The sequence below is a fragment of the Chrysemys picta genome, chromosome 14 (assembly GCF_011386835.1).
Source record: "Chrysemys picta bellii isolate R12L10 chromosome 14, ASM1138683v2, whole genome shotgun sequence".
NCBI classification, from domain to species: Eukaryota; Metazoa; Chordata; order Testudines; family Emydidae; genus Chrysemys; species Chrysemys picta.
In genome coordinates, this window is record NC_088804.1 from 23,039,121 (window position 1) to 23,062,986 (window position 23,866).

The 23,866-nt window shown below is 38.9% G+C and overlaps 1 protein-coding gene across 38 annotated transcripts in view; it reads left to right on the top strand.

Moving 5' to 3' along the window:
- Window positions 1–23,866, top strand: part of ZNF536 (zinc finger protein 536) — a 417,537-nt gene that overhangs the window by 262,208 nt on the left and 131,463 nt on the right. For 36 of the 38 annotated variants that reach the window (XM_065567133.1, XM_042852207.2, XM_065567134.1 and 33 more), the window contains one exon: window positions 820–2,397. In XM_065567133.1, the coding sequence (XP_065423205.1) occupies window positions 820–2,397 (1,578 nt within the window). Of the gene's footprint in view, window positions 1–819; window positions 9,864–23,866 lie in introns of those variants that run through there. The other 2 variants (XM_065567138.1, XM_065567137.1) reach the window with 1 other exon arrangement.

The window sequence follows — 23,866 nt, forward strand, 5'->3', positions numbered from 1 at the left end:
AAAGCGCTGCAAAAACCAGTAGATAATGTTAATTTCAAGTACAGAAAGTAAATATATTTTGTACCTTTTTATTACTCACTTTCTTTTTAATTTTATTGACTGCTTTTTATCTTAACTATATGTTCTTACATGCTGCAATCCTAATGTACTGTAATGATATTAATATTTTATAGAATCTGTATTTATAGTTCTTTATTTATAAACAATGCAGTAGGTCTGCAGATCTTTGAATCCTTCTGGAATGGTGCCCTCCAAATAATGATAAATTACTTGTGCAGTATGCCATTTGCTAATTATATCCATGATTTACTGCAGAGCAAGCCTTAAATCATTCATTTCAGTCTTGCGTAACAGTGCCATAAAATTTTTAGGTTTTAAAAATGGTTTCCATGTGTATAATTTAAACAAATTTTTAAAGCAATTGTATATACAAAATATTGCAACTATCCATTTGCTGCATACTTTGTTTCTTTTTTTTAACTTGTACTTTTAATGATTACTGTGGTTGAAATTGTTATGCTTCATTTTCATAATCACAGCTTTTAATTCTACAACCGTTTTTACATGTTACATTAAGAAAAAGATAGCCAATTGTGTGTAGATAGTATGTCTTTCCTGAATTGCCCCATGTGCTAGAAAATCATTTAAAAGATCTTAAAACTATAAATTATCTTCTATTAAAGTATCATTTAAAATATTAGCTGAAGGGTGGGGTTTTTTTGTTTGAAAAGAACAAACGTTGATTTTTCTTCGCTATTCCATAGACCGAAGCACAGATAACATACATTATATATTTATCTTTTTTGTATGTATTTTCAGGTGAGAAACCTTACAAGTGTCCACATTGTGACTATGCAGGCACTCAGTCTGCATCCCTCAAATACCACTTGGAACGGCACCACAGGGAGCGACAGAATGGAGCTGGACCTCTCCCTGGGCAGTCTCAAAGTCAGGAACACAAGGACGAAACATCAAGTAAAGGATCTCTGTTTATTAGACCAGACATACTGAGAGGAGCCTTCAAGGGTCTTCCTGGTATTGATTTCCGAAGTGGCCTGGTCTCTCAGCAGTGGACGTCAGGAATGCTTTCTTCTGGAGATCAACAAGGACAAGCAGCTGGCATGTCTTCTGAGGTATCTTCAGAGAATATGAAGGGTTCTGACATATCTTCCAAAGGAACACACTTTTCTGAACTTGGCCGAGCATATCAGAGCATGGTTGGAAATGGTGTGAACTTCCAAGGGTCTTTGCAAGCTTTCATGGACAGCTTTGTCTTAACTTCCTTAAAGAAAGAAAAAGAAATGAAGGATAAAGCATTATCTGATTCACTTTCCATAAAAACTCTGGGCTCAGAGAGCGGTGAGGATAAAATAAATACCAAGTCCTCACAAAGAAAAACAGAAAAATCACAGTATGAACCTCTTGACTTATCTGTGAGGCCAGATGCTGCTTCACTTCCAGGTTCATCTGTTACAGTTCAAGACAATATTGCTTGGCATGGCTGCTTATTTTGTTCCTTTACAACGTCATCTATGGAATTAATGGCTCTGCATCTCCAAGCCAATCACTTAGGCAAAGCTAAACGTAAAGATAATATTTTAGGAAACAGCAAAGATCAATCTCGGGAGGCTTCAGCTTCAGCAAACAAAGTCAGTTTGCTCTCCTCTTCAGTGCAGCCCAGCAAAGAGGCAATAGTTTCAAATTTGATTAGCCAGCTGGACTCAGCTTCTGAGAAAATGACCCAAGGACAAAATAAAGAGATGCTGGGAGAACAAAAGAATGCTGCCTGGCCCAGCCATATGGATTCCACTTTTTGTAATTTTACAACAGACTTCTACAAGCAGTTTGGTGTTTATCCTGGTGTTATTGGCACAGGAGCACAAAATTCTTGCACCAGTAACAAACCCGAAGTGAAAACACAATCGGAAGATGACCCAAATATTTTGCTCTCTGACTCTGTAAATAAAAGTGCAACTGATGACCTTTCTGACATAGCTTCATCTGAGGATATGGAATCCTCCAAGGAAGAAAACATTGAAGATGAGGACATTGAAACAGAACCAGATATTATGAACAAGCACTTATCTGCCCTAAATAAAGAAAGCAGTGAAGGAGGTGACAATATACAAAGCGCAGTCACCTCACAACCAACACAAGGACTAATATCACGGTTGCCCCAAACAGAAAAGCAGTGGCACAGCCAGAATCTTCTCTCCTCCCATGAAACTGCACAAGGTGTGATGAAACCTGAACAAGTACAGGGTCCACAGGTCCTTGAGAAGCAGATGAACATGTTGTCAGTCCTAAGAGCTTATAGCTCTGATGGCTTAGCAGCCTTTAATGGACTTGCAAGTAGCACAGCAAGCAGTGGATGTATCAAGAGACCTGACTTGTGTGGTAAGTTTTAGACCTTCTTTCAGACCATTTCAGAAAACAATCCTGCGAATCACTAAGCTGCTCTCTAAACATGCTTAACCACATTTCTTAGTAAATGCAAATTTAAAATAAATGTTAAAAAAATCAGTGGGCAAAATTCTACTATATTACATGTGCAGCTCCATATAAATCACTGAGCATGTAGCTGACAGCAGAATAGTCTTCTATGTGCTGTCTAGAGTTGCATACACTTATACAATTTTTTTAGGAATTATACTGTTTTTAAATTAAAGTAGCAGCAAATATAGACTGTGCTAGTGGCATGTGCAGGCGATATTTACTGCTTCATTTATTCAGAGGGGGGAAAGTTTTTTAAAAATTGACATGGTAACTTGCAAACTTTTCAGTATTTGATTTTATAAAAATTTCAAAAACACACTGGATGCTTTGCCAAGCCAACCTTGCTTTCTCATACTTTTTTCTTTATACTGAATTAGGGTATATTAAATTCACACAACACTAACCAAATCAAATGCCAAGTGGATGGAATGCTCCTATCTGTAGTCAGGAACCCAATATTTGTTCCCTCCTACCCCCCTTTGCCATTTTTGTGACTTGTTTCAGTATGAAACATATAGCTGTGATCTTTGATTATTTTCAGAGGTTAAGTGACTATATTTTCACTGTTCTAACTGGAGGTTGTACAAGTTGTGTATTACCTAAATAGGATTATGCCAGTAGGTAATTTAAGAAAGAAAGAAAGAAAGAAAGAAAGAAAGAAAGAAAGAAAGAAAGAAAACTCTTATTCTTATTTATCTCTGATTTACTAAATTCAAGTTTTTCTTTCTCAGCTCACACAGTCTGTTTGCCAAAAATGAAAAGTTAAAATCATTTGGGGCAGAATATAACAACTTTTTATTTGTCTACTATTCTGTAAGCATAGTTCTGACAGAATAACACTGTAATATGTAATCCCTTGAAAATCTGTGTCTTTTTCAAAAAGCAGTGTCAGCAAAGGATGACAGACTTCCGTTATATTTCCAATCACAAATGGATTGGAGTAATGTTGTTTCACTATACCTTCAAACTAATCAAAAATAAAACTCACAATCACAGTTGAGTGTTCAGGACAAGATTTACTTCCTTTCCATTGTTTAGCAGGGTAAAAGAAACAGTAGCCCAGATTAATAAAGTTAGGACAGCTCAGAATTTAGGCCCGGATCCTGTAAACACTTGTAGCCCTTGCTTAACTTTAAGCAAGAGGGAACTCCCATTAATGTCAATGGGACTAAACATGTACTTTATGTTAGGCACATGCACAAGTGTTTCCAGGAGCTCTGGGCCTCAGTTGGTACAATTATTTTTCCTGATTAACTAAAAGATAACTACAGAGTTGGAAATGATTCCAGATTGTCAGAAATCACTAAATAGATTTCTAACAATTTGAAAAATATTGGCAGTTGCTTTTGTTATGTGGTTCATAAAGCCCTACTTCCCATTTTGATTTCAATGCGAGGAATATAATTCACCAGTTTCATAGTCATAAATAAAAACATGACAAAGAAATCATAATTTTAAAAATAGAAAAATTAAAAGACACTCCAAACTTTTTCCAGCTCATCAGTTTAGTTACAGTGTTAAAAATAACATGCATTTTGCCCTTTCACACTACTCATAGGAATCTGCTTTCCAGCAAGAATCAAGCCACCAGAAAACGTTTAACAAAACAAAAAAACCCTAATATTTTCGAAATGAGGTAATATTATTTCTATTAGTTTTTTTTCCCATCTTCAATCAATTCAGTAGGCATATTATGAGCTGTTGAGTTACAGTTTAAAGACTGATTCCCAAGCTCTGCCCAGTGATCCTGCATTTAACTTGAAGCATAAGGAAAAAAAGCAACACAACATAAGCTTGTCTGTTCTATTTTGTAAGCTATTTTTTGTACTAAAAATGCAATGCAAGTCCTCTTTTCTCCCCTCTCCAAAAATAGCATTTTAAAATTCTTAGCTGACATGTCTACTGTGTATTTGCAGAACATGACTAAAATGCTGAATATTTTAATATATTATTTAAAACATTTATATACCTCTTAACAAAAGAGGACCAGGATCAACAAGCCCAGTGATGATAATTTCTTATTTATTTGGTTAGGTTAGACACCACCCAGTAACGACTTCTGGCTTGTGTTTTCATTTTCTCTATGACATTTTGTACTGTGAAATCATGCTCCATCTGTGAGTGTTAGCATGGGGAGTCTCACCTGATGCTTCTGCACTTGCAGATTAGTCAGCAGGCACCCTCTGTGAATTTATTAGCTCTAGCCTTCCCACTTGGATGAAGCCCGCCACCTCAATAATGGGCCCTCTCTGTCTTTTACTGTCTCAGAGATCAGAAAGCTAGAGGCAGAGACCCAAATCTGTTATCAGGGCGTCACTCTTGTGCTCAGGCATGAGCCCATAGAGATTGTACAAAGTTGGCCCCTTTCCACGTCTGCTGATGTGCAAGTTACCACCATGTGGACATCAGGAACATCCTAGGAGAGAGAGCATTATAAGGACATATCTTTGATGCAATCCTTGCACAATTGTTTTTTCCCTGTGTGATTGCTGAGAGAAGACTATTGTTCTTTCCAGAGTCAGAACAGATTTTTTTCTAATAACTGAAATAAAATATCTTTTTCTGAATTAGTTAAGATCACTTCTCCCATTGGCACACTTGTTAAGTTAGATTTCTGGATTCAGGAAAGCAGCTTTGGTTTTCAGAGATACATAAGGTCATCCTCAATTTTCAGCAGATTTTGCTTTTGAATTAGGGCTTTGTGGTTACAGCACAGGAATAAGCATCTGAAAATCTAATTTTTATTCCTCACCTGCCACCAGCTTGCTATGTAACCTTGGCAAGTCACTTAACATGGCTGTGCCTCAGTTTCCTCACGTAGAAAATAGATATAATGATGTTGTGAAGCATAATTCATTCATGCTTGTAAAATGCTTTGGGACACTTGAATGGAAGGCACTACACCAATGTAAAGTATTATTATTTTATGTATTATACAGAATATTTACATTTCCCACATCAAGAAGTTTACTTAATAAAATATTTACAGACATTTTTAATATTTCCCTTTACTTACATGGCTGGATGGGGAGCAGAAAGGAGGGAGGTATGACCACATTTTTGATGCACCTAGAACTATTTCTAAGTGCTCCTGACCTTCTTTAACTTCCCTGAATTTAGTATTGGAACCCTGAGTGGATATTTCCATGAGCTGAACTAGATGGTCTCTGATACCTCATATTATTCAGGAATGTGGGCCTGCTTGTACATCTAGCAACTGATTTGTAGCACACAGTTTAGCTGTTGATAGTATTCATTGCACTTGGGAAAGGTGTAAAGAGTGATGATTTTGTGTCATGTCAAGGCTTCTGTCTGTTAAGGTATACTCAGTCAGAATATCCATATTTTTGCACCTTGAAATCTGTTTCCATTTGGAGATTGATGGGGGGCATGGTCTGTCCCTATTCTATTACTAAAAGACTAGACAATCAGTATTTCTTTCTATTTAAGCCTCATCCATTTCACTACCTACATTTCCACGTACTTTTAGTTTTCTTGTAATAACATTGTTCTACCTCCTGTTCTGAGTCACTAATTTATACTAGGCTTGTACAGGATTTATTTTATGACATGACCCCATTTAGTATTTTTTTCTTTGTGTCTTAAGGGATCAGGAAGGGATTTTTCCCCCCATTGTATTCTGGGAGGTATTTTTTTTATCTCCTTCAGGGTTGGCTACCGCTGGAGATAGGATACTGGGTGGGATGGGTCAGTGCTCTGAGGTGGTGCCAAGCACTCTCTGTCCCTCAGGTGCTTACTCCCATCAGACTAGATGATCCCTCCTGGCATTAAACTCTAACAGGTCGCAATATGTGGGGTCGGGAAGGAATTTCCCCCTAATCAGATTGGTAGTGAGGTTTTTTCATTTTTCTCTGCAGCGTGTATGTGTGGGTCACTTGCCAGACTTATCTGGGTATATCTCACTTAATCATTTCCCTGTAATTCTGGAGGCCTCCGGCACTGGTGCGCCTCAGTCCCTCCTAATCTCTGCCTATGGCACATAACAGTCAAGTGTCCTGTGGGCTGGAATACTTTGGTCTAATTTTGGTTGTTGGGGTTAGTGTGCAGGTACTGGGTGGTGTTGGTGGCCTGTGATATATATGAGACCAGACTAGATGGTCCCTCCTGGCGTTAAACTCTATGAATCTGACAAAAAAAATCCATACTTTCCATTTACGCTTGGACTGTATTTAAGCTTTCAAAGAACAGCTAGTAGTCTTCCACACTATTGGACAGAGACAGTACTTAGAATCAGTTGGTTGTTTAATGATATAGTGGTATAGAACTTACACATATCGATGTCAGTTCCATGTTGTTCTAATAAATCTAATTTGCTTCCCCAAGCTCTCATGTTCCACTCCATTTGGTGCTGTCTCCCCTGCGCTGGCTCCACCCAGTCATCTTTTTTGTCTTTATGTGAAAATTGGAGAGATCCTTGGTTTTGTATGTAAGTCATCTTTTTAGGTTCTGATTCTGCAAAATGCTGAGAAACTTCAGCTCCCCTTGAAGGCCGGAGGTGCCCCACACAGGCTCGGTCCCTGAAAGAGCAGTATCTTAGCTTTTCTCAAACAGCGTTAGAGTGTGGAGCTGCTCTTAGCAGAGAGAAGGGGGCTGGGAGAAGAGGAAGATAGTTAGTGTCTTATTATTTTTGCTTTATTGACACATAATTATAGTACTTTACCCTGATATTTTAGTAGATGATTTAGTCAGACTAAATGCCTGTTCCCTCAGGAGTCAAAACCGAAAAAGATTTTAACACTGACTAACACCTTCAAAACTCTGTAGTGATATAACTAACAAATATAGTACACATAATGGTTGCTGAAATTGTTTTTCTTGTGATAACTTCAACTTAATTCTTATTGTGGCTCGTTTGTACAATTAAACCTGTTTTAGACAGAAACAAAAAAATCTGAAAAGTTCCAATGTTTTGGACAGCTGTGAGTAATAAAAGTTCAGTTTTAGTGCAGGAAATTGTAGTATGCATGTCCATTTGCAGTATCTTGTAATGCATTTAATTTAGTGCAAGGTACCACAAAAATTTGCTTGGAGCTGCAGTGTTAAGAGTAACCAGAAATAGAGTATTCTTTTCTTCTTTAGTCACTATAGAAACACATAAAGGATTTATTTTGACTTCTTTATCAGTTGGAGAGTTTTTGAAACTATTTAATTCACTTTTCAGTAATGATTTTCCAGAGCTGATTCTGATCTCAGAACTGGATCTTACACAAGTATGTCTCTACTGACATTTCTGAATTTACTCTTGATTTACACCAGTGTAAGTGAAATCAGAACCGGCTGGACCTTCAGTATTAGGTTTCAGCTGCATTTATGGATGAGGCATTGCCATTTGCATGGCAATATCAAACCAAACTCATATGGCTTTCTTCCTTTTTTTAATTAACTGGGAATGCCAGTGATCCAGTGAAGTTTGCGCTGCTGGATAACAGGGCTGGTCTGTGAATAGCATTGTATTTGCCAAATGGTTCGCTAGTCATTTCAGCACAAACAAATGGATGGTGTCTGTAAGTCTGCAAACACTGTTGACATTTAGCCTTGTTTATGTTACTTTCCTTTTTCTGCATATTTTTGGCTTGAAAAGCTACTGTCTGAATCAACAGTGACTTCTTAAGCAGAAGCTAAGGACCCAGTGTTGCATCCCTTATTCTCAGTCAGTGGGACTGCTTGCATGATTAAGGATACCAGGATCAGGTCTTATGTTTGTTTGGCTTTACATTTCATTGTTATATTCATATTATCATTTAATTTTATCATATTGTGTAACATTAGAACCCAGCTTGGTGATAAAATGGGCAATAATATCATAATGTTTGATGATGCACACTTTTAATGTCTTAATTTTTTTCATATCATAGTCTCCTCCTCCACCCCATCGCCCACCTGCACAATAGATAATTAACCCCTACAATATCTGATATTGCTGAGAGGTTCTGAGTGCCCTCTATTCCCAGTAGAGGTTAAGGGCATTCAGTGTCTCACTGGATTTGGATCTGAAAGGGGGACAGGTGTTTGCAAAAGGAGGCCTTGTCTCCACTAGGGTATTTGCTCCAGTTCCAGCCATGAGAGGCCACGTTCAGCAGTGCAAACCCTAGTATAGAAAGGCATAGTCCCAATAATGATATAAGATTAGAGTTGTATGAATTTACCCTGAGTTTCAACTCCTGAACAATGTATTTTTATGCCCAGGTTTAATTTAAATTACAATTATTGGGTATTTTTGACTATTATTTAAATCTAGAGCCTAGAATGAGCCAAAAAGGTTAGAGCTGTTCCCAGACCTTCCCAAAGTTAGAAGATATTCTGATCTGGGTTCGTATCTTCTGAGATCTGATATACAGTATCTCCTATAGCTACTCATATACTTGCACTAACAGTTTAAACATCCTTGCTTAAGTCAGAACTAAATGTACAAATAATTCCTTATATAAGGCTGACTTTAAAACAATTAGTCTAGGAGCCATTGTAATTTTATTTTACTGGCTTTCAGAAATAAATAGCCAAATTCTTCTTTGAAATCTCTGTAATTTAGAACGTTCTCTCACAGGTGAGGCCTTGTTATTTACAATACTGCAAAGCTGGAATTGCTGTTTTTTATCTGATGTTCCCAGATAATTATAGTACCTGGGATAAATTTAATTGTGTGGTTTGTTAATTACTTCAGCAAAAGAAAAAATGATATACCTATGTTTATTAAACAAATATTCTTAAGTGAAGGCATTAATATATGTATACACAACACACTTACAATGTACAACAAATCATCACAGTAACCTCAAAATAGAGGTTTATAATATGTTTAGTTATTTATGCATTTAGTAAGCCTAAGGAATGGATTTTAGCATAAGTGAAAGTTCCCTTAAAATTGTTAAGGTTATTTATTGTCACTTCTACTTGAGTTTTTAATGGTCCTGTATTTTGTAATGCATTAGCAGGAAAAAAATTATGGTAGTTATCTTTTTTCATATTCTTTAAGCAGTATTTCCAGTTTAATATGTTGTGCCAGGTTTTCCAATATTAACCAAGAAATGACAGTAAAATTCAATGAACAGCACTCTGACACCCACAATTTAAAACCTGTGATTGAAGGAAAATGTGTAAACGTCTACTGGGTTATCATGTGCTTTGGAATAGAGTATTGTTGGAAGTAATTAGAAAATATATTAAGGTTCCTAGTAATGAAGGCATGTAAGTTTTAATAATTGTTGCTTTCTGAATAAGTGTCACACTATATCTTTAAATGTATATGGAGTTACAAGTTAGGTCACTTTTAAATGGAATGTAAAACAATACAAAAAATGCTTCAATAACTTATCTCAGTGTTGCTAATAAAAAAAAGCTGTTAACCATTAGTGCAGTTTTGAGTCATTTTGTTAATTCAGACTACAACATAACTCTAAGAAATTGGTTTATCTGCTGGAAGACTAATAGAATCCACAATTTATATGCTTTAAGAGGCAAACTCTACAAAGCAACTAGTTGCATTTTTTTAAAAAAAAATTAAAGAAAAGGCCAATTTTTAAGTGATGAGTTGGCAAGATTTCTCCCTTCAGTGGTTTGTAATTAGAACAATGCAATGTTTGGTTAAATATATAAACAGTGCATTTATATTTGGCCCTTCTGTGAGAGAGGATTTCCAGGGAATATGGGGCATAATTCTCCTTTTAATTACACTCGTGTAAACTAGGAGTAGTTCCACTGAAGTCGGTGGAATTACTCAAGAGTAGCACAGGTGTAAATAAGAAAAAAAAAATCAGGCTCATGACCTTTATATATATATATATATATATATATATATATATATATAGTGACAGACTCAGACCAGTGGGGTACAGGAGTCTGGTAGAGGGAAAATATACGGGTCACTGAATGGGTAGTTTTCTGTTCCCCGAGTGACCAGAGAAGGGGCTGCACTAGAGTAATCAGGAACCTGCTAGAACCAGTTCAGACAGGTAGGCTAATTAGGACATCTGGAGCCAATTAAGAAGAAGCTGCTAGAATCAATTAAGGCAGGCTAATCAGGGCACCTGGGTTTTAAAAGGAACTCACTTCAGTTTGTGGTGCGAGTGTGAGGAGCTGGGAGCAAGAGGGGGTGAGGGTGTGCTGCTGGAGGACTGAGGAGCACAAGCATTATCAGACATCAGGAGGAAGGTTCTGTGGTGAGAATAAGGAAGGTGTTTGAAGGAGGCCATGGGGAAGTAGCCCAGGGAGTTGTAGCTGTCATCCAGCTGTTACAGGAGGCACTATAGACAGCTGCAGTGCACAGGGCCCTGGGCTGGAACTCGGAGTAGAGGGCGGGCCCGGGTTCCCCCCAAACCTCCCAATTGACCTGGACTGTGGGTTCTTCCAGAGGGGAAGGTCTCTGGCTGTTCCCCAACCCACATGGTGAATCTCTGAGGCAAGAAAATCCGCCAATAAGCACAGGACCCACCAAGATAGAGGAGGAACTTTGTCACAATATATATATAGATCGATATATAGATATATTAGTGGGTTGTACCTTTGAGCAGGACTAACTACTGTATTTGTGGCAATTGGGTCCAGTCCTGAAGTTGAAGTCATTGGGAATTTGGCTTCAGTGAGGACTACAAACCCAGGCCCTTTATGTACAAAATCTATAGTTAGATTTGAATACTGTGAGCATACAGCTCTATACCAATCATCCTTCTTATTTAAGCTTGTTTTGTCTTTCAGTAGATATCATTTATTAATAAGCATCTCACACTGTGCAGTTTTTTAAAAGTACCTACCTAGCTAGCTAGGTTTGTGGTGAATGCAGGCCAACCAAATTGTTTCTCCCACAAAGAGTGTGTAGTAAAAGTCTTTAACCAGCCCTCCCACCATAGACTCACATGAGAGCCTATTCAGGATACAAAGAAAGCACAGGGTGACAAGTAAGCAATAAATGGGCCTGATACTGCAAACACTGGGTATAGTACTTATGTAGTTACAGTGGAATAAATGGTATTACTGCTAGTAGTAGGTATAAGGTCTGGTATTAAGTTTTGGTAGAACTGGGCCCCTAGGAGGATATCTTTTATTTAATACACCACTTAAGACTCAATAGAAGTAAGAAACAAATATAATCAAGCCTATATATTTTCTTCTCCCAAAGGTACATCTTCCCTAATGCTGTAAGTTTTGAATCAGGACCTGACATTTTAGTGTTCTGTGTTGTACTGAGAAAAATCTGTAGTTGAGCAGTAAGACGATTATACTATTTTGGAATGGCTAGAAATACTACAGCATTTGTGAGACAACTGTAACATTTATCCCTACTCAGTGTGAGATCCTTCTTCCTTTTATTTGGATCATACTGCTCCAAAAAAAAAAAAAAAAAGGCATAGGCAATGATGAACCTACTCGACCCTCACAGGGGTATAGTCATGTGTGATACTACTGGGTGTTACATGCTTAAATTTCTATGCATTGATCTGAGAATGTACTCCTTATTGTCCTGTGGGTAATATGACTAAAGAGAAAAATTCTCTGCAATACAATGGAATATTTGTCTGCACGGCATAACCTAAGGTCCAGAACATCAAATCTAAAGTTGTAATTATACAGCTGCAGTCACACCACTTTAGTGAAGGCTGTGTCAGCACTTGTATTATAAAAGAAATCTTGTTTTTTCAAGGGTTGATGAGTCATATGTAGAAAAGAAACATTTCTCAGTAAACAATTGTTTTGGCTTTTCCAAAGCGATACTAGGTATGGGCCTTTGTGCTAACGTTTCCAAGATATGGTCATGTTTCTTGGATTATACCACTGACTATCTCTGCAGTTTGTCCAATGCTAAGTTTGAAAGGCACTGTCATTTCCTGTAGCAAGGCAGTAGACTACTGGTTAGCTGCTGGGAAGGGTTTCAATCCCTGTGTGTTTCTATTATTGTCAAAACATAAACCGGACTGATAAAAGCCAATTTGAGACCTCTCAGGGTGGTTAGAGCAACAGTAGCAAGAGTAGAAGATGTCGTCCAGTCCACCTCAACTGTAGGATTCAATATCCTAATGGGGTTCTCAAAAGCAGGGGTTAAAAAGAGACATTTTCATGAACTTTACCTTCATCATGATGAACCTGGGGGGAGGCAAGGGGCAGAAGCCCCAAAAATCATGGTCACAGACCTCACCCATCACTACTGTACTAGCTTGGCTTGGTAGGAGAAGATTTTTGCAGTCTGCCACCACCAGTGTCTATTTGATTTAAATACATGTACTCTGGTCTGGATACTCTTCCCTACAACACTCCTCTTACACTTTTCTGAATTTAACATTCCCTGAAGGTGGATCTTTCATGATTACAGTAACCTTTGGTACCTTTTAATTCAGCAGCACACTCACTGGTCATAAATAAACAGCAATAAGGTTTATTTACAACAGAATAGTGGAGGAGGAAAATAAGAGCACTCTGCATTATACAAGAAACGAGATAAAAGAAATATTCTTCACAGTAAGAACAAAGAGCACAGACTGCAGATACTTTCCAGACACAGGAGAACAGAAGGTGATAGATCAGTATGCTGGACATCAAACTGGTTTAAGATTTTCCCCTGTAATAAGAGTCTGCTGACGGGATCATATGCATTTAAAAATAAGTGTTTCTGAACTTCAATCCCAATCTCAATAATTTACACTCAGACCCTCACTAAGTCCTCACAGCATCCTCACAGTGAAATATAGGTGAATGAGTTTCTTTAAGAAGATCTTCTGTGATCCACAGTGCGTTTCACTGGTGCATGTTTTTCAGTCATTTCTGCATGGACCATCCACTGTTTTGTGCTCAGACCAACAGTCAATTAGAAAATAGAATGCTATGCTGTGGATCAGAAGGAAAATTGTCTCTCACTGAAGAGGGGTATATTCTATGAATCTTACAGAAGGTGAAGTGCTCATGCCACTGACCTCCAAAAGGACTTGATCACACCCCAGCTTTGAAACCTCCCAGGACTCCAGCTCCCACCTGAGTCTGTCTTACAGACAAATCCATGATTTTGGATCTCAGGACGGCTCTAACTTGTACCAGTTGGTAACAGCCACCCATTCCCATTCTGGGCATTACCAGAAGCCCTCTGGCAATGCCCTCAGTCCATCCGCTATGCCAAGGCTGTGGCAAGTGGGAGGGCATATTGTTCTATACAATTCAGGGATTCCCCTGCCCAAGGGGAATCATCAACTGCCCATGTAGGGCAACTTTACGGACACTTTATGCCACCAGATCAGCACAAAGGGGCTCTTATTAGGGCTGAGGATCTAGCACAACATATGCTTTCATTCCTGGTGAATTCATATGTTCAATGTTCCCAGCATCCTCTCCTTTTCACTCTCGATGTTCTCCTCAATATTCGCTTGCATTCCTGGAACTAGCTGTGACCCTTGGGTGACTGAAATAGTACTTTCAAAGTTCTATGGCCGTTAAGCACAAGCTGTTGGTTCTAATAGATGACGTATCTTCTATAGGTTTTTATTGGTAGTGAATTCAAATCATGTTATGGTTGTAGTTTAAAATTTCTATTGCCTGCTTTTCATCAGATTTTGTCTATTCTAGATTAATTAGTTCATTCTGCTTTTCTAACACCAAAAAGTTAATTTGATCCAGAACATTTCACATGTATAATAAGGGAAGTTAGGAAAAAACCCAAAACACATTGTAGCTGTGGAGAGATGTGACATTTATCAAAACAGATGCGTTAAAGGTTTCTGCATTGAAATGGATAAATTAAAGACCAAAGTCAGACTTACTCCAGGACCCTCTCCAATACACAGCTGCCATGTATATGGATTTATGAACCCTGGGACAGGGGACCATGTAAGTCCTATTTGGGTTTTATTAAACGTGACCATTTGTATGACTAACCATTTTCTAATCTCTGTGCTTTGTTTGGTTTTTAAATCCCTTTCCATCTTCCCTTGGCAAATTGATAGCTGGTTGAATACACCAGATTCAGTCCTTGAGACCGAAGTCCACGATTATTCCACTGCACGGGTGGAACAATGGCAACACCAGTGCAAGCTTCCCACTAATATGCCTCACACCTGACCTTGAGGGGACCACAGCTAGAGGGAGATGATCGTTCAGACTTCCATTACCATTTAATCCTTGACCTCTCTGTTGAGAACAGGAAGAAAGGGGACAATTTTTGCCAACTATAGTGCTTGCTTGTTTTTTCTGAGGACACCAATGCACCTGCCACCAAACTCATTACACACGGGCTATCAAGCAGCCATCAGATGGTAATACCCGTAGGTCACAGCAATGGATTCAAGCTGGCAACATAGCGGTGAAAGGCTCTATATCCCATTACCAATCCCCTATGGAGAGAGCAGTTTGAAAAAGAAAGGGCTTATTGGGTTTGTTCACTAATCGTTATATAACTGTACATTGGGAAGAAAAAAATTAACATAGAGAAGCTTTCCCAAAGGATAGAGGTGGGAATCCCATTAACATGACGGCTCCCTCTTTATTTGCAGAAATGATTGGCAGCAGGATAAGGTCAGAACATGAAAACCAAACCATGGGGAAAAGGAAAGGGGGACCAATCAGCTGAATAAAAAACTGAGTGGTGGTGCTAGGGAAGGAAAGAACTGGTGCACCCACTAGAAAAATCCTCCCCCTTTGTTCCCCTACTGTTTGTGTGGGGGAAATGCTGCAGCTTAATCAGAATTATTTACAAGATAATGGTCCATTGTTTGTCGTAAGACAGATGCTGTCTGTGGGAATTTGGTGTTTTATGCTTTATGCATTACAGTCCCATTGCTGCTTGCAGATGGGATCACAGCAGTATTGTTATCCCCTTTTTGGAAGTTTGGAGGATCCTTATAGTAATGGGGGGGGGGATCCTTAAATAGAGAAGGAAAGAGATGATCTCATGTCCAGGCTGGAGATTTCTATTAAGGAAGATTTGATTGCTTCAGTGATTTATGGGAGAGGGAGAGGAAGAGAGAGGAAAGAAAGAACCTTTCTTTACACTTAGAAGTTGGGATGATAAGTGATTGGACTAACTTCTAATTGGTTGGTCTTAACATTTCTGCTACATGTAAGCAAGGGTCTTATGTACCCCTCATGTTGCTATGGTATGATTTCTGGTGGGTCAAGTCAATTCTTCCTCCTCTCATGTGTTCTCAGAGAACCCTGTGACTAAACTGTGATATGATTTGTGTATAGCAGGATCAGCACAAACATCTAATCAATGTGGGAATGAGCAATGCCCTCTGAATAACATTCTGTTTCTGTTTGTGAGTTGGGAGGTCATAATTGGCCATCATGGCTATGGGCAGCTTCTGGTGTTTTCCTAGTTTTATCTCCGTATCAAGAGTTCAGCACACCTACCAGTTCAAGTTTACCTATAATTTGTGTCTTGCTTCTCTATACTGTAGAGCACACAAAAAGTATTCATAATGCCAGCAAAACTGTGGGAATGAATGGAAAAAAACAGTTTTTCACTGGATTTATGAAAAACGAAACAAAAAAAAATCTGTGTGGTTTCAGCTCCAAATTTGAGAGTATTATTTAAAATCAGTTAAATTCTGCCCTACTAGAAAATTGGACCCAGAATCCTAGATCTAAGGAAAATACAAAATAAATATCCTGTGTCTGGGGGACCTTGTGCCTCAGTATTGAGCCATGCTGGCGATGCCGTAGCTAAGGCTGTGGCTCCTTGTCTAGTATGGGCTTGATCCAAACCCCACTGAAGTCATTACAAAGACTCCCATACTGAAGTAGGTGGGCTTTAGATCAGGTCCTACAAGGCTTAGTGTGCATACACACGCTCCCTTCCTCAAAAAATCGTCTTTCTGGAATATCTCACGTGTAGTCTCTACTCAGAGGAGAATTGGCGGGTGGTGGGAGGGAGACAATTTGAGGCTAATTGAAAAATGCATTTTGCGAGATGGGGTTTTTCACTTTTGTAAATTTGTTTTTTTTTTCATTTATTAGTGTGAATTAGTACACAGTGTTCACTTTTTTAAAGATCGGGAATATAATTTTGGGACAGCAAAAACTGAATTTCTGAAAATGGAAAGTCTTGGGAGATGAAATACCGTTTGTGGCTGCCCTTACAGAGCATGCAAGTCCCACAATAGAGCTTGTAAACTCTGGGAGTCATATAACTCCTGTTCAAGGAACTTAGGATCTCCAGTGGTAAGGTTGGAAAATGTGCATTTCTGCAACACAGAGTTCCGCACTGAACTCTTTATACAACCCAATTCTATGCAGAACTTCTTAAACAAAAGAGAATGAGCAAAGAGCTGTGTACGCGAGAATTTGCTGAGAAATTATGATGTCCCAGAAAGTCCACAGAGGGTAATTTGATCCTCTATCTCAGGCATTGCAACACTAATTAGTTGTAAGGTAAAATAGAAGCAAATGGCTATGTGTTTGATGTCAAATATTTAAGCTACCGTATATTCCCATCATACTAAATAATCAAAATTGTGCCCTCCTGATCTACATTTGGATCTTTGAGTTTCCACGGAGAAGACAGGAGGCCGGGGTGGAGAATGGAGGGTTCATGGCATTGTATATCCACCTTTTTTGTTTATCCTGTGTGATACACATCTGATGTGGCTCCATGAGAAGCGAGATGCGTGTGGCTAGGTATGGGAAGTAACGGAGCAGGAGAGGTACTGTCTCTATGGCTCTGCTTCCTTCTCTGTGCCTGGATTTCCATGCAAAAATCCGTTGAGGAGGTAATACAGCTAGTAGCTCTGTTACCTCCCTCTGGGTCTCCATTGTGGCTGCAACTGATCCAGATAAGGAAAGCAGACTGTGGGCAGGAGCCACCTTGCCAGGGAAAGAGGGGCCTGTGCTGGCCTTGCATGAAGCTGTTCAGTTCCACAGAGATCCCCAGACCTGCAGATTTGGGATAGGATGCAGCCCCTCAAGCCCCCCTCCCTGCCCCCTGCCCCCAAAGGGACTAGTGCTGGGAAAATTTCCTCCTTGCTGTTTCCCTCGCATGCGCTTCTCCATGAGTGGGGTGATCTGAGCCTTAATTAAGCTAAAGTTTAGGATGGGCAGATATAAGGCCCCATGCAAAGCCCATTAGAGTCAGGGGTAAAGCTTTGGATCAGGCCTACATTCCTCTCAGAAAAATAACCTCATCAGAACACTGTCATTCCAAACTCTAAAAGTTTAATCTCAGAAAAGTTGCAGTTGTGGTTCCGCAAACCTATTCTGAACATATTTGTGCAATCTTAACTCTAAATTTCCTGATCTGTAAACGTTTCAGACTGATGTTCGAGGAAATATTCTGTCTGTCTGGTTCTAGACAGAGTAAGATTTCTAACCTTAATGTAGCTAAATGTTTCCCCTTTATGTCTTTGTTTAGGATGTAGATTTTCTGCTTTGGTGATGAAGTTGTGATGGATACAGAATTTTAACTTGGGTCAGGCCATTAACTTTTCTATGATAACTTTTTTCTGTTTTTTTCTCTGGAAAGGGGGAATTGTATGTTTCGTGACTTCTTATTTGTAATTTCTGTTCATTAGGGCTGTTGCTTTTCATGTCAATGATTTTCTGTTTGAGTGATTGGAGTTGGGAAGTTGTGGGAGCATGCCAATGTCAAAGGTTGTCGCTTGAATGATAATTAATAATATTAGCAAACTGATTATGTGTTTAGATGTCCAGAATCAGGAGTGAATTGAATTTGTTAATTTTAATTTCAACCTCAGACTATCCAACCATTTTCAGTGGACTGGTGTATGGGATGTTCTTGAATCTCACATTTGCATAAAGGACAAAACTGTGAATTTAAAAGGGCAACAGCTAATGAGTATTGGTGAAATTTTTGGCTTCTGACTTTCCTGATGCTTCACTTATAGTATCAGCCACATAGTTTTAGCCAAAGAGAAGAAAACGTAGATCAGTTGTATGATAATATTTATAGATCTTGGTCTCATTTTGTCAGTCTCTGACTGAAAGACTGAGTCATTCGAGATTGTATTTTAAAGTCCTGAAGAGCCATTTCACATGTGACCAATTACCTCTGTCAAATAAGGGAGAGCTAGGTCCCACCTCAGTGGGTGGGATTTGAACTCATGCTTTCAGAGGTCAATAACAGGGTTTTTAGACCTTTGTGCCTGTCAGTCCCTTACAGCCAGACCTTTTCTGTTCAAACTGTTTAAATTACAAACCAGTAATAAAAGGATCATATGTGTTTCCCACTGAACAGGTTCTTTAAGGCTATTATGATAATTAAAAACATATGGTGCCTACACGAGTCAGAGGGAAACCACAGATGTACAAATTAGGTATTATATAAGGTTTTTATTTTTTTGCCCTTTTAAAATCATCAAGCCACAGAAGTTTAAAGAGACAAAGATGCAAATTTTTTTGAGATTATAGGTAGCATTTTGTTTTTAAAACCATTAAATATGCAAACCTCTTTTCTTATACATACTCAGAACAAACTCTAATACATGAGGAGAAACATACCCCAGTAGCATAAGACTATAGTATTTGGAAGGAATAAGGAAATACTTTGTTTCATACAAGTTATTGGAGATCATGAAACCTTTTGCATTTTTTATGATATTTCTTTGCACAGACACAGAGGATTATATTTATTAAATATTGAATTATATTGAAATTGGACTGATGCAGCCAAAGAAGGACATTTCTTTGTATTCCATTTTTTCCTTTAAAAAAGGGAAATGTCCTAATATTGATTGCAGTGCAAATAATCATTTGTTTTAATTTAAAAATATAGAATTGATTTTGAGATGGTGATAAATACAGCTAATAAAACAATTCAAAATGGGGATTTATAATGATTCTCTGTTAAGTCAATGCTTTAGTGAGGCTAACTTATCAAAAAGGTAGAGATGTGCAGAACTGTCCATATCTAATGAGGTATTTGCCATTTGCTAGAACTGCAACAATTCATTGGTTTGCTGGATTTTACTGCAAAAGTTGAAAATCAAATGATCTAACACTCCTTACAGCTCCCATAAGAGGCCACATCCCTATCAATATCTGCTGCTCAACAACAGCACCCATTCCTGTTCAATCCGTTTGTAAAGCTGTGTCATTGGCCAGAAATAAAAGTGCAGACTTTTAGACTCCTGAGCCTGGGGGAATGATACTCTGATCGGGATTCAAACTTTGTTACTGGTTTGTTTCTCTAACTGGCTGATGTGAATACCCTGAAACTCTGGGGAAGTTTGGATCCATAACCAGACTGTCACTCAGGTCCTTCTCTAGTGTCACCCAGTGTTTCAGAATTGTCCTCTTTACAGACTGCATAATCTGGTAGGTTGCGTCTGGCACGTAGTTTAGGTTTTACATAGCCTCAGAAGAGGTGTAAGATGTTATGTCAGGGGCTGCCAGCTTCTTCATTTCCTCTACTTTTTTTCTCGTCCCCACCCCCACCTCCATGAAAAGAAGCCTCCTGTCATAACTCTCTGTCCCCAGATGTGAGTCCCCTTCCATCTTCTTCCATTTTTAAAGAAGAAAAAGTTGTTGTATTTCCAGTGCTCCCTGCCCCAATGCTTAGAGCAACACCTGCATCTGCACTGACCCCATGTAATGTCTCTACTAGTGGGGAATAAGGATTTCTGAGTTCTAATCCCGGCTCTGGCTCTGACTCACTGTATGCCCTTAGACTAGTCTCTTGAACTCTCCATTTCCCCAGGAGTAAAATATGGGTAATAAAACCTCCCTTCTTCACAGGGATGTTGTGAGGATTTGTTAATATTTACATGGCACTGGGTTCATCCCTGGACCTGTGTGGAACACAACTGAAGTTAATGGGGCTTTGCAGGGGCCACCTGCATGTGGCTCATTGCAGGATCGGGGTTTAAGTACTATCATCACCAATCCAATGGTAGTGTTGGTGTAGGAACCTTTTGGCTTAGAATAGCTAGCACTTGTCTCTCTCACAACCTGCTGCAAGGCTGTATTGCTATCACTCTGCTAACCCTTTAAACTCTCTTCTCCTCCTGTGCCTGTGCTAGTCAGTGTTTCAGTGGGATTAAAATCACATTCTGCCTGGGGATGCCTGGGCTCATCTCCCATTGAAGTCAATGGGAAATGCACTTGTCTGTCCAAGGGCAATAGTTTGGCCACAGAAACATAACCCAAAGTGAGGTGAAATGTAAATATATCTGTGATTTCAATACAAAGAGCTTACAATTCGGAGAGTTTCTGCCTTGTCCATAGATGTGTTTTGTTGATTATCATGTGGGAGTTTGTTTTGGTCTTTCCCTTAGCAGAATGCAAGCTATTAGACATTTTTTCAAAAACTTTGCAAAGGTACGAAAGCAAAAACTTTTCATAGAGAGGAAAAAAGCCTCAAACTAGTATTTGGGGTTTCTCAGAGTGGTAGCTGAGCAGGCATTTCTGAATATGAGCTTTTCTTTTATCGAGTGAGTGATAGCAAGCTCACAGTGTTATTTCGTATGTAGGTATTACCATTTTAACTTTTACTGAGGTAAAATAACACCTTGTCAGTCAGTGCAAGTACCAATCACAAAATGAATTAATTGTAATAACTGTTGTCAACAGAACAAAAGACTTGTTGCTTTCCTAAGCATATTTCAGTGCTACTGATAACTATATACAGAAGTTCCCATTGGGTTTATTCCATGTACTCAGTCAGAACATAATTTCATCTGTCTTTTGCCACACTTTGTTGTTAAGGGCTAAGAAATTGAGTTAAAAACCTATATTTTTAACATATCATTAAATATACCTTTTCCATTGCTTATGAATGTCTCCGAAAACACTTTTTTCTCCACAGCTAATTTATTAAAGGACAAAAGAAGCTTATACTGTAGAATCTGTTTATTCACCTTAATCCATGATGGACAATTATTCTGAGGAAAAGTGTAGGGGATTTTATTTTATTTTATTTTTGCCTCACAAAATAGATTTTTGTAAATGTTTGCTTTTTTAACAAATCACTTCTATCCAGAATGTACAGTGCTGCACCAACGGACATGTGAGGATTTAAAATACAGAATTAGCCAAGAAAAGCAAAATTCTTCATTCTTGTGCTTAACACAAATTTATTCAAGCTAAGTTTTGAAACAAACAAACAAACAAACAAAAAAATCCCAACCAACCAAACAAAATCCTCCTAATTAGCTAATTTCACAAACAAGCTTCAGTATGGAAGGAACTGGTGCCAGTATGCTATACACATTTTACATGGCTATTTAGCTTAATAATCAGAAATACTATGGCATCTGCTCTATATTTTTCTTCGGAGTCTATGTATTTTCTTAAAGAAACATACACTATTATTAAAGAGGGGTAGATTTACAGGCAGTAGTAAAGATCACCTCACATAAACTATGAACTAATCAGAAATTGCTCCAAAATAGGAACTAAATGCCCATTTTGTACCTTTATGAATTTTTTTTAAATGTAGGTTCTCACTTTTTTCTTTTACAAGACTATCTGCTTCTTTATTTCCTGCTTTCCTCTGAAACCAGAAACACAAATGTGGCTATACCATCAAGAAACCTATTGATCACTATTTCTTTCTCTGACATAACCCAGGAAAATCACATGAGAAAGTCTGTTCCTATAAGGTTTCCTGTCCAGTTTCTTGGACCAAAGAGGTTCAGACTTTGGATACTTGACGAAACAGACCTTCATAACCTTTTGATACTCACCTGTCCCTAATCAAAGAGGGCAGAATTACCTCTCCTCCTCTTGGACAAATCATAAATACAGGCAGTTAGTTGGTAGGATGAAAAGTACCCTTAAACCCACAGTAAGGGCATGAGGTACCTCTGCAGCTTTTCTATTTCCATTACTCCAACCACTGGGCTGGTCCAAGGACCATGATCCCCATGCATCCCATATACAAGCTCTGTAGCCATGAATCTGCATAATTACAAATCCTCAGACCACACTACTGGCATGCTTCTAAAACCTCTTCACATTATTAAACCAACCAGAGCCAGTGCTGAGCTCAGCTTCCCAGCAGACACTAAGTGTGGAGTCCCCCTAAACACCCACTGCTCTTCCTCCCACAATAACAGTTCTTCTGTTTGGGGCATCTCTTATGCTTCTGGGTGGATTTCATCCTATGTTTTCTTGTACAGTGGCTTATGTTCCCTTGGTAAATCTTTCTTAGTGCCTCGGCGACCAATGCATCCAGAGCACTGCCATGAACGTCATGGGTAGCTTTGTCTCCATGCAGTCTTGGTTCGCAATGATGCTGTTTTGGCACATACTCATGGCCGGCAATAGCAGGTTGCTCTATGTTTTGATTGTTGCTGTCAATTGCTGGGCCTGTTGCTATTGATCATTTTAATATTCACACTATCAGCTGGTGACTGTTACTTGCCTCTTGTTTGGTGATTGTCTCTATCGCTTGTTGTCTGGGTGGCATCTCTTTCCTAGCATTACTAGGGCAAAATACAGGATTATAATAGTGAGAGATGGAAAAGACCTATTACCTCATTGCATGAATGCCTTGTAAGGGCAGGGTACAGTCTAATATAAGCTACAGCAAATTTATGCTCTGCTTTTTTATTTTATTTTTTTTTAAGTAAATACTACTGAGTCTGTTTAAATGAGTTGCTGTCATGCACTCACCATAGCAGAAGGGAATGGAATATCCACTACAATGCAGTTGTACTGTAGTTTAAGCAATATTATTTAAACAGCCCCTTAGGCCTATGTTGTGGTTGCTCTTGCATGAATGCACAAAGAAATGGGAATGAAAGTGTAGGGAATTCTTCCCTTCCCTTGCCCACCAATGCAGGAGGCAGTCAGACAGCCAGGGAGTTGGGTGGGCTAGCATGGACAGAGACCATCTGCACAAGGAATGAGGCTGGATGTGATGGGGCACATGGTCATGCACCCCAATGCAGTTGCTGTCAGCTGAAGCATGGCAATTAGTGGATTGCATGCTGTGGCCTTTGCCATGATCTGCTCAGGAATGACTCATCCAGCACCCTGCATACATTGTGTGCCACTACCAGAAGAGTGCCTGCGCGCACCCCCATACCACTCCAATGTGACACTTCCTCTTAGAGCTGCGAGAGTGCCCTTAATGGTAGAAACAGGAAACTACAATATGTGAAAGAGCTTGGCAGGCATCTCTGTTCCTCTTTGATGCTGTAGTGAAAATTGTGTGATTTTACAGTCATCTCCCCGATTCTAGATCTTACCCTTCTGGTTTGGAGTTTTCTGTGCTTCGTTACTAACCTTTCTCCTTTCCCGTTGTGTTAGCCACTGTAGCATTTAACCTTGAGTTTGGGATGAGTGAGAGAGAGAGAGACCATCTATTTGGCCAATACAGTGCTTTTGGGGAGGAGTTATAGCTTTTGAGACATTGCAGTCACCTTTAAAATGTGCTCATTCCCTGCTGTGTGTACTAAGGCCCTGATCCAGAGGCCAT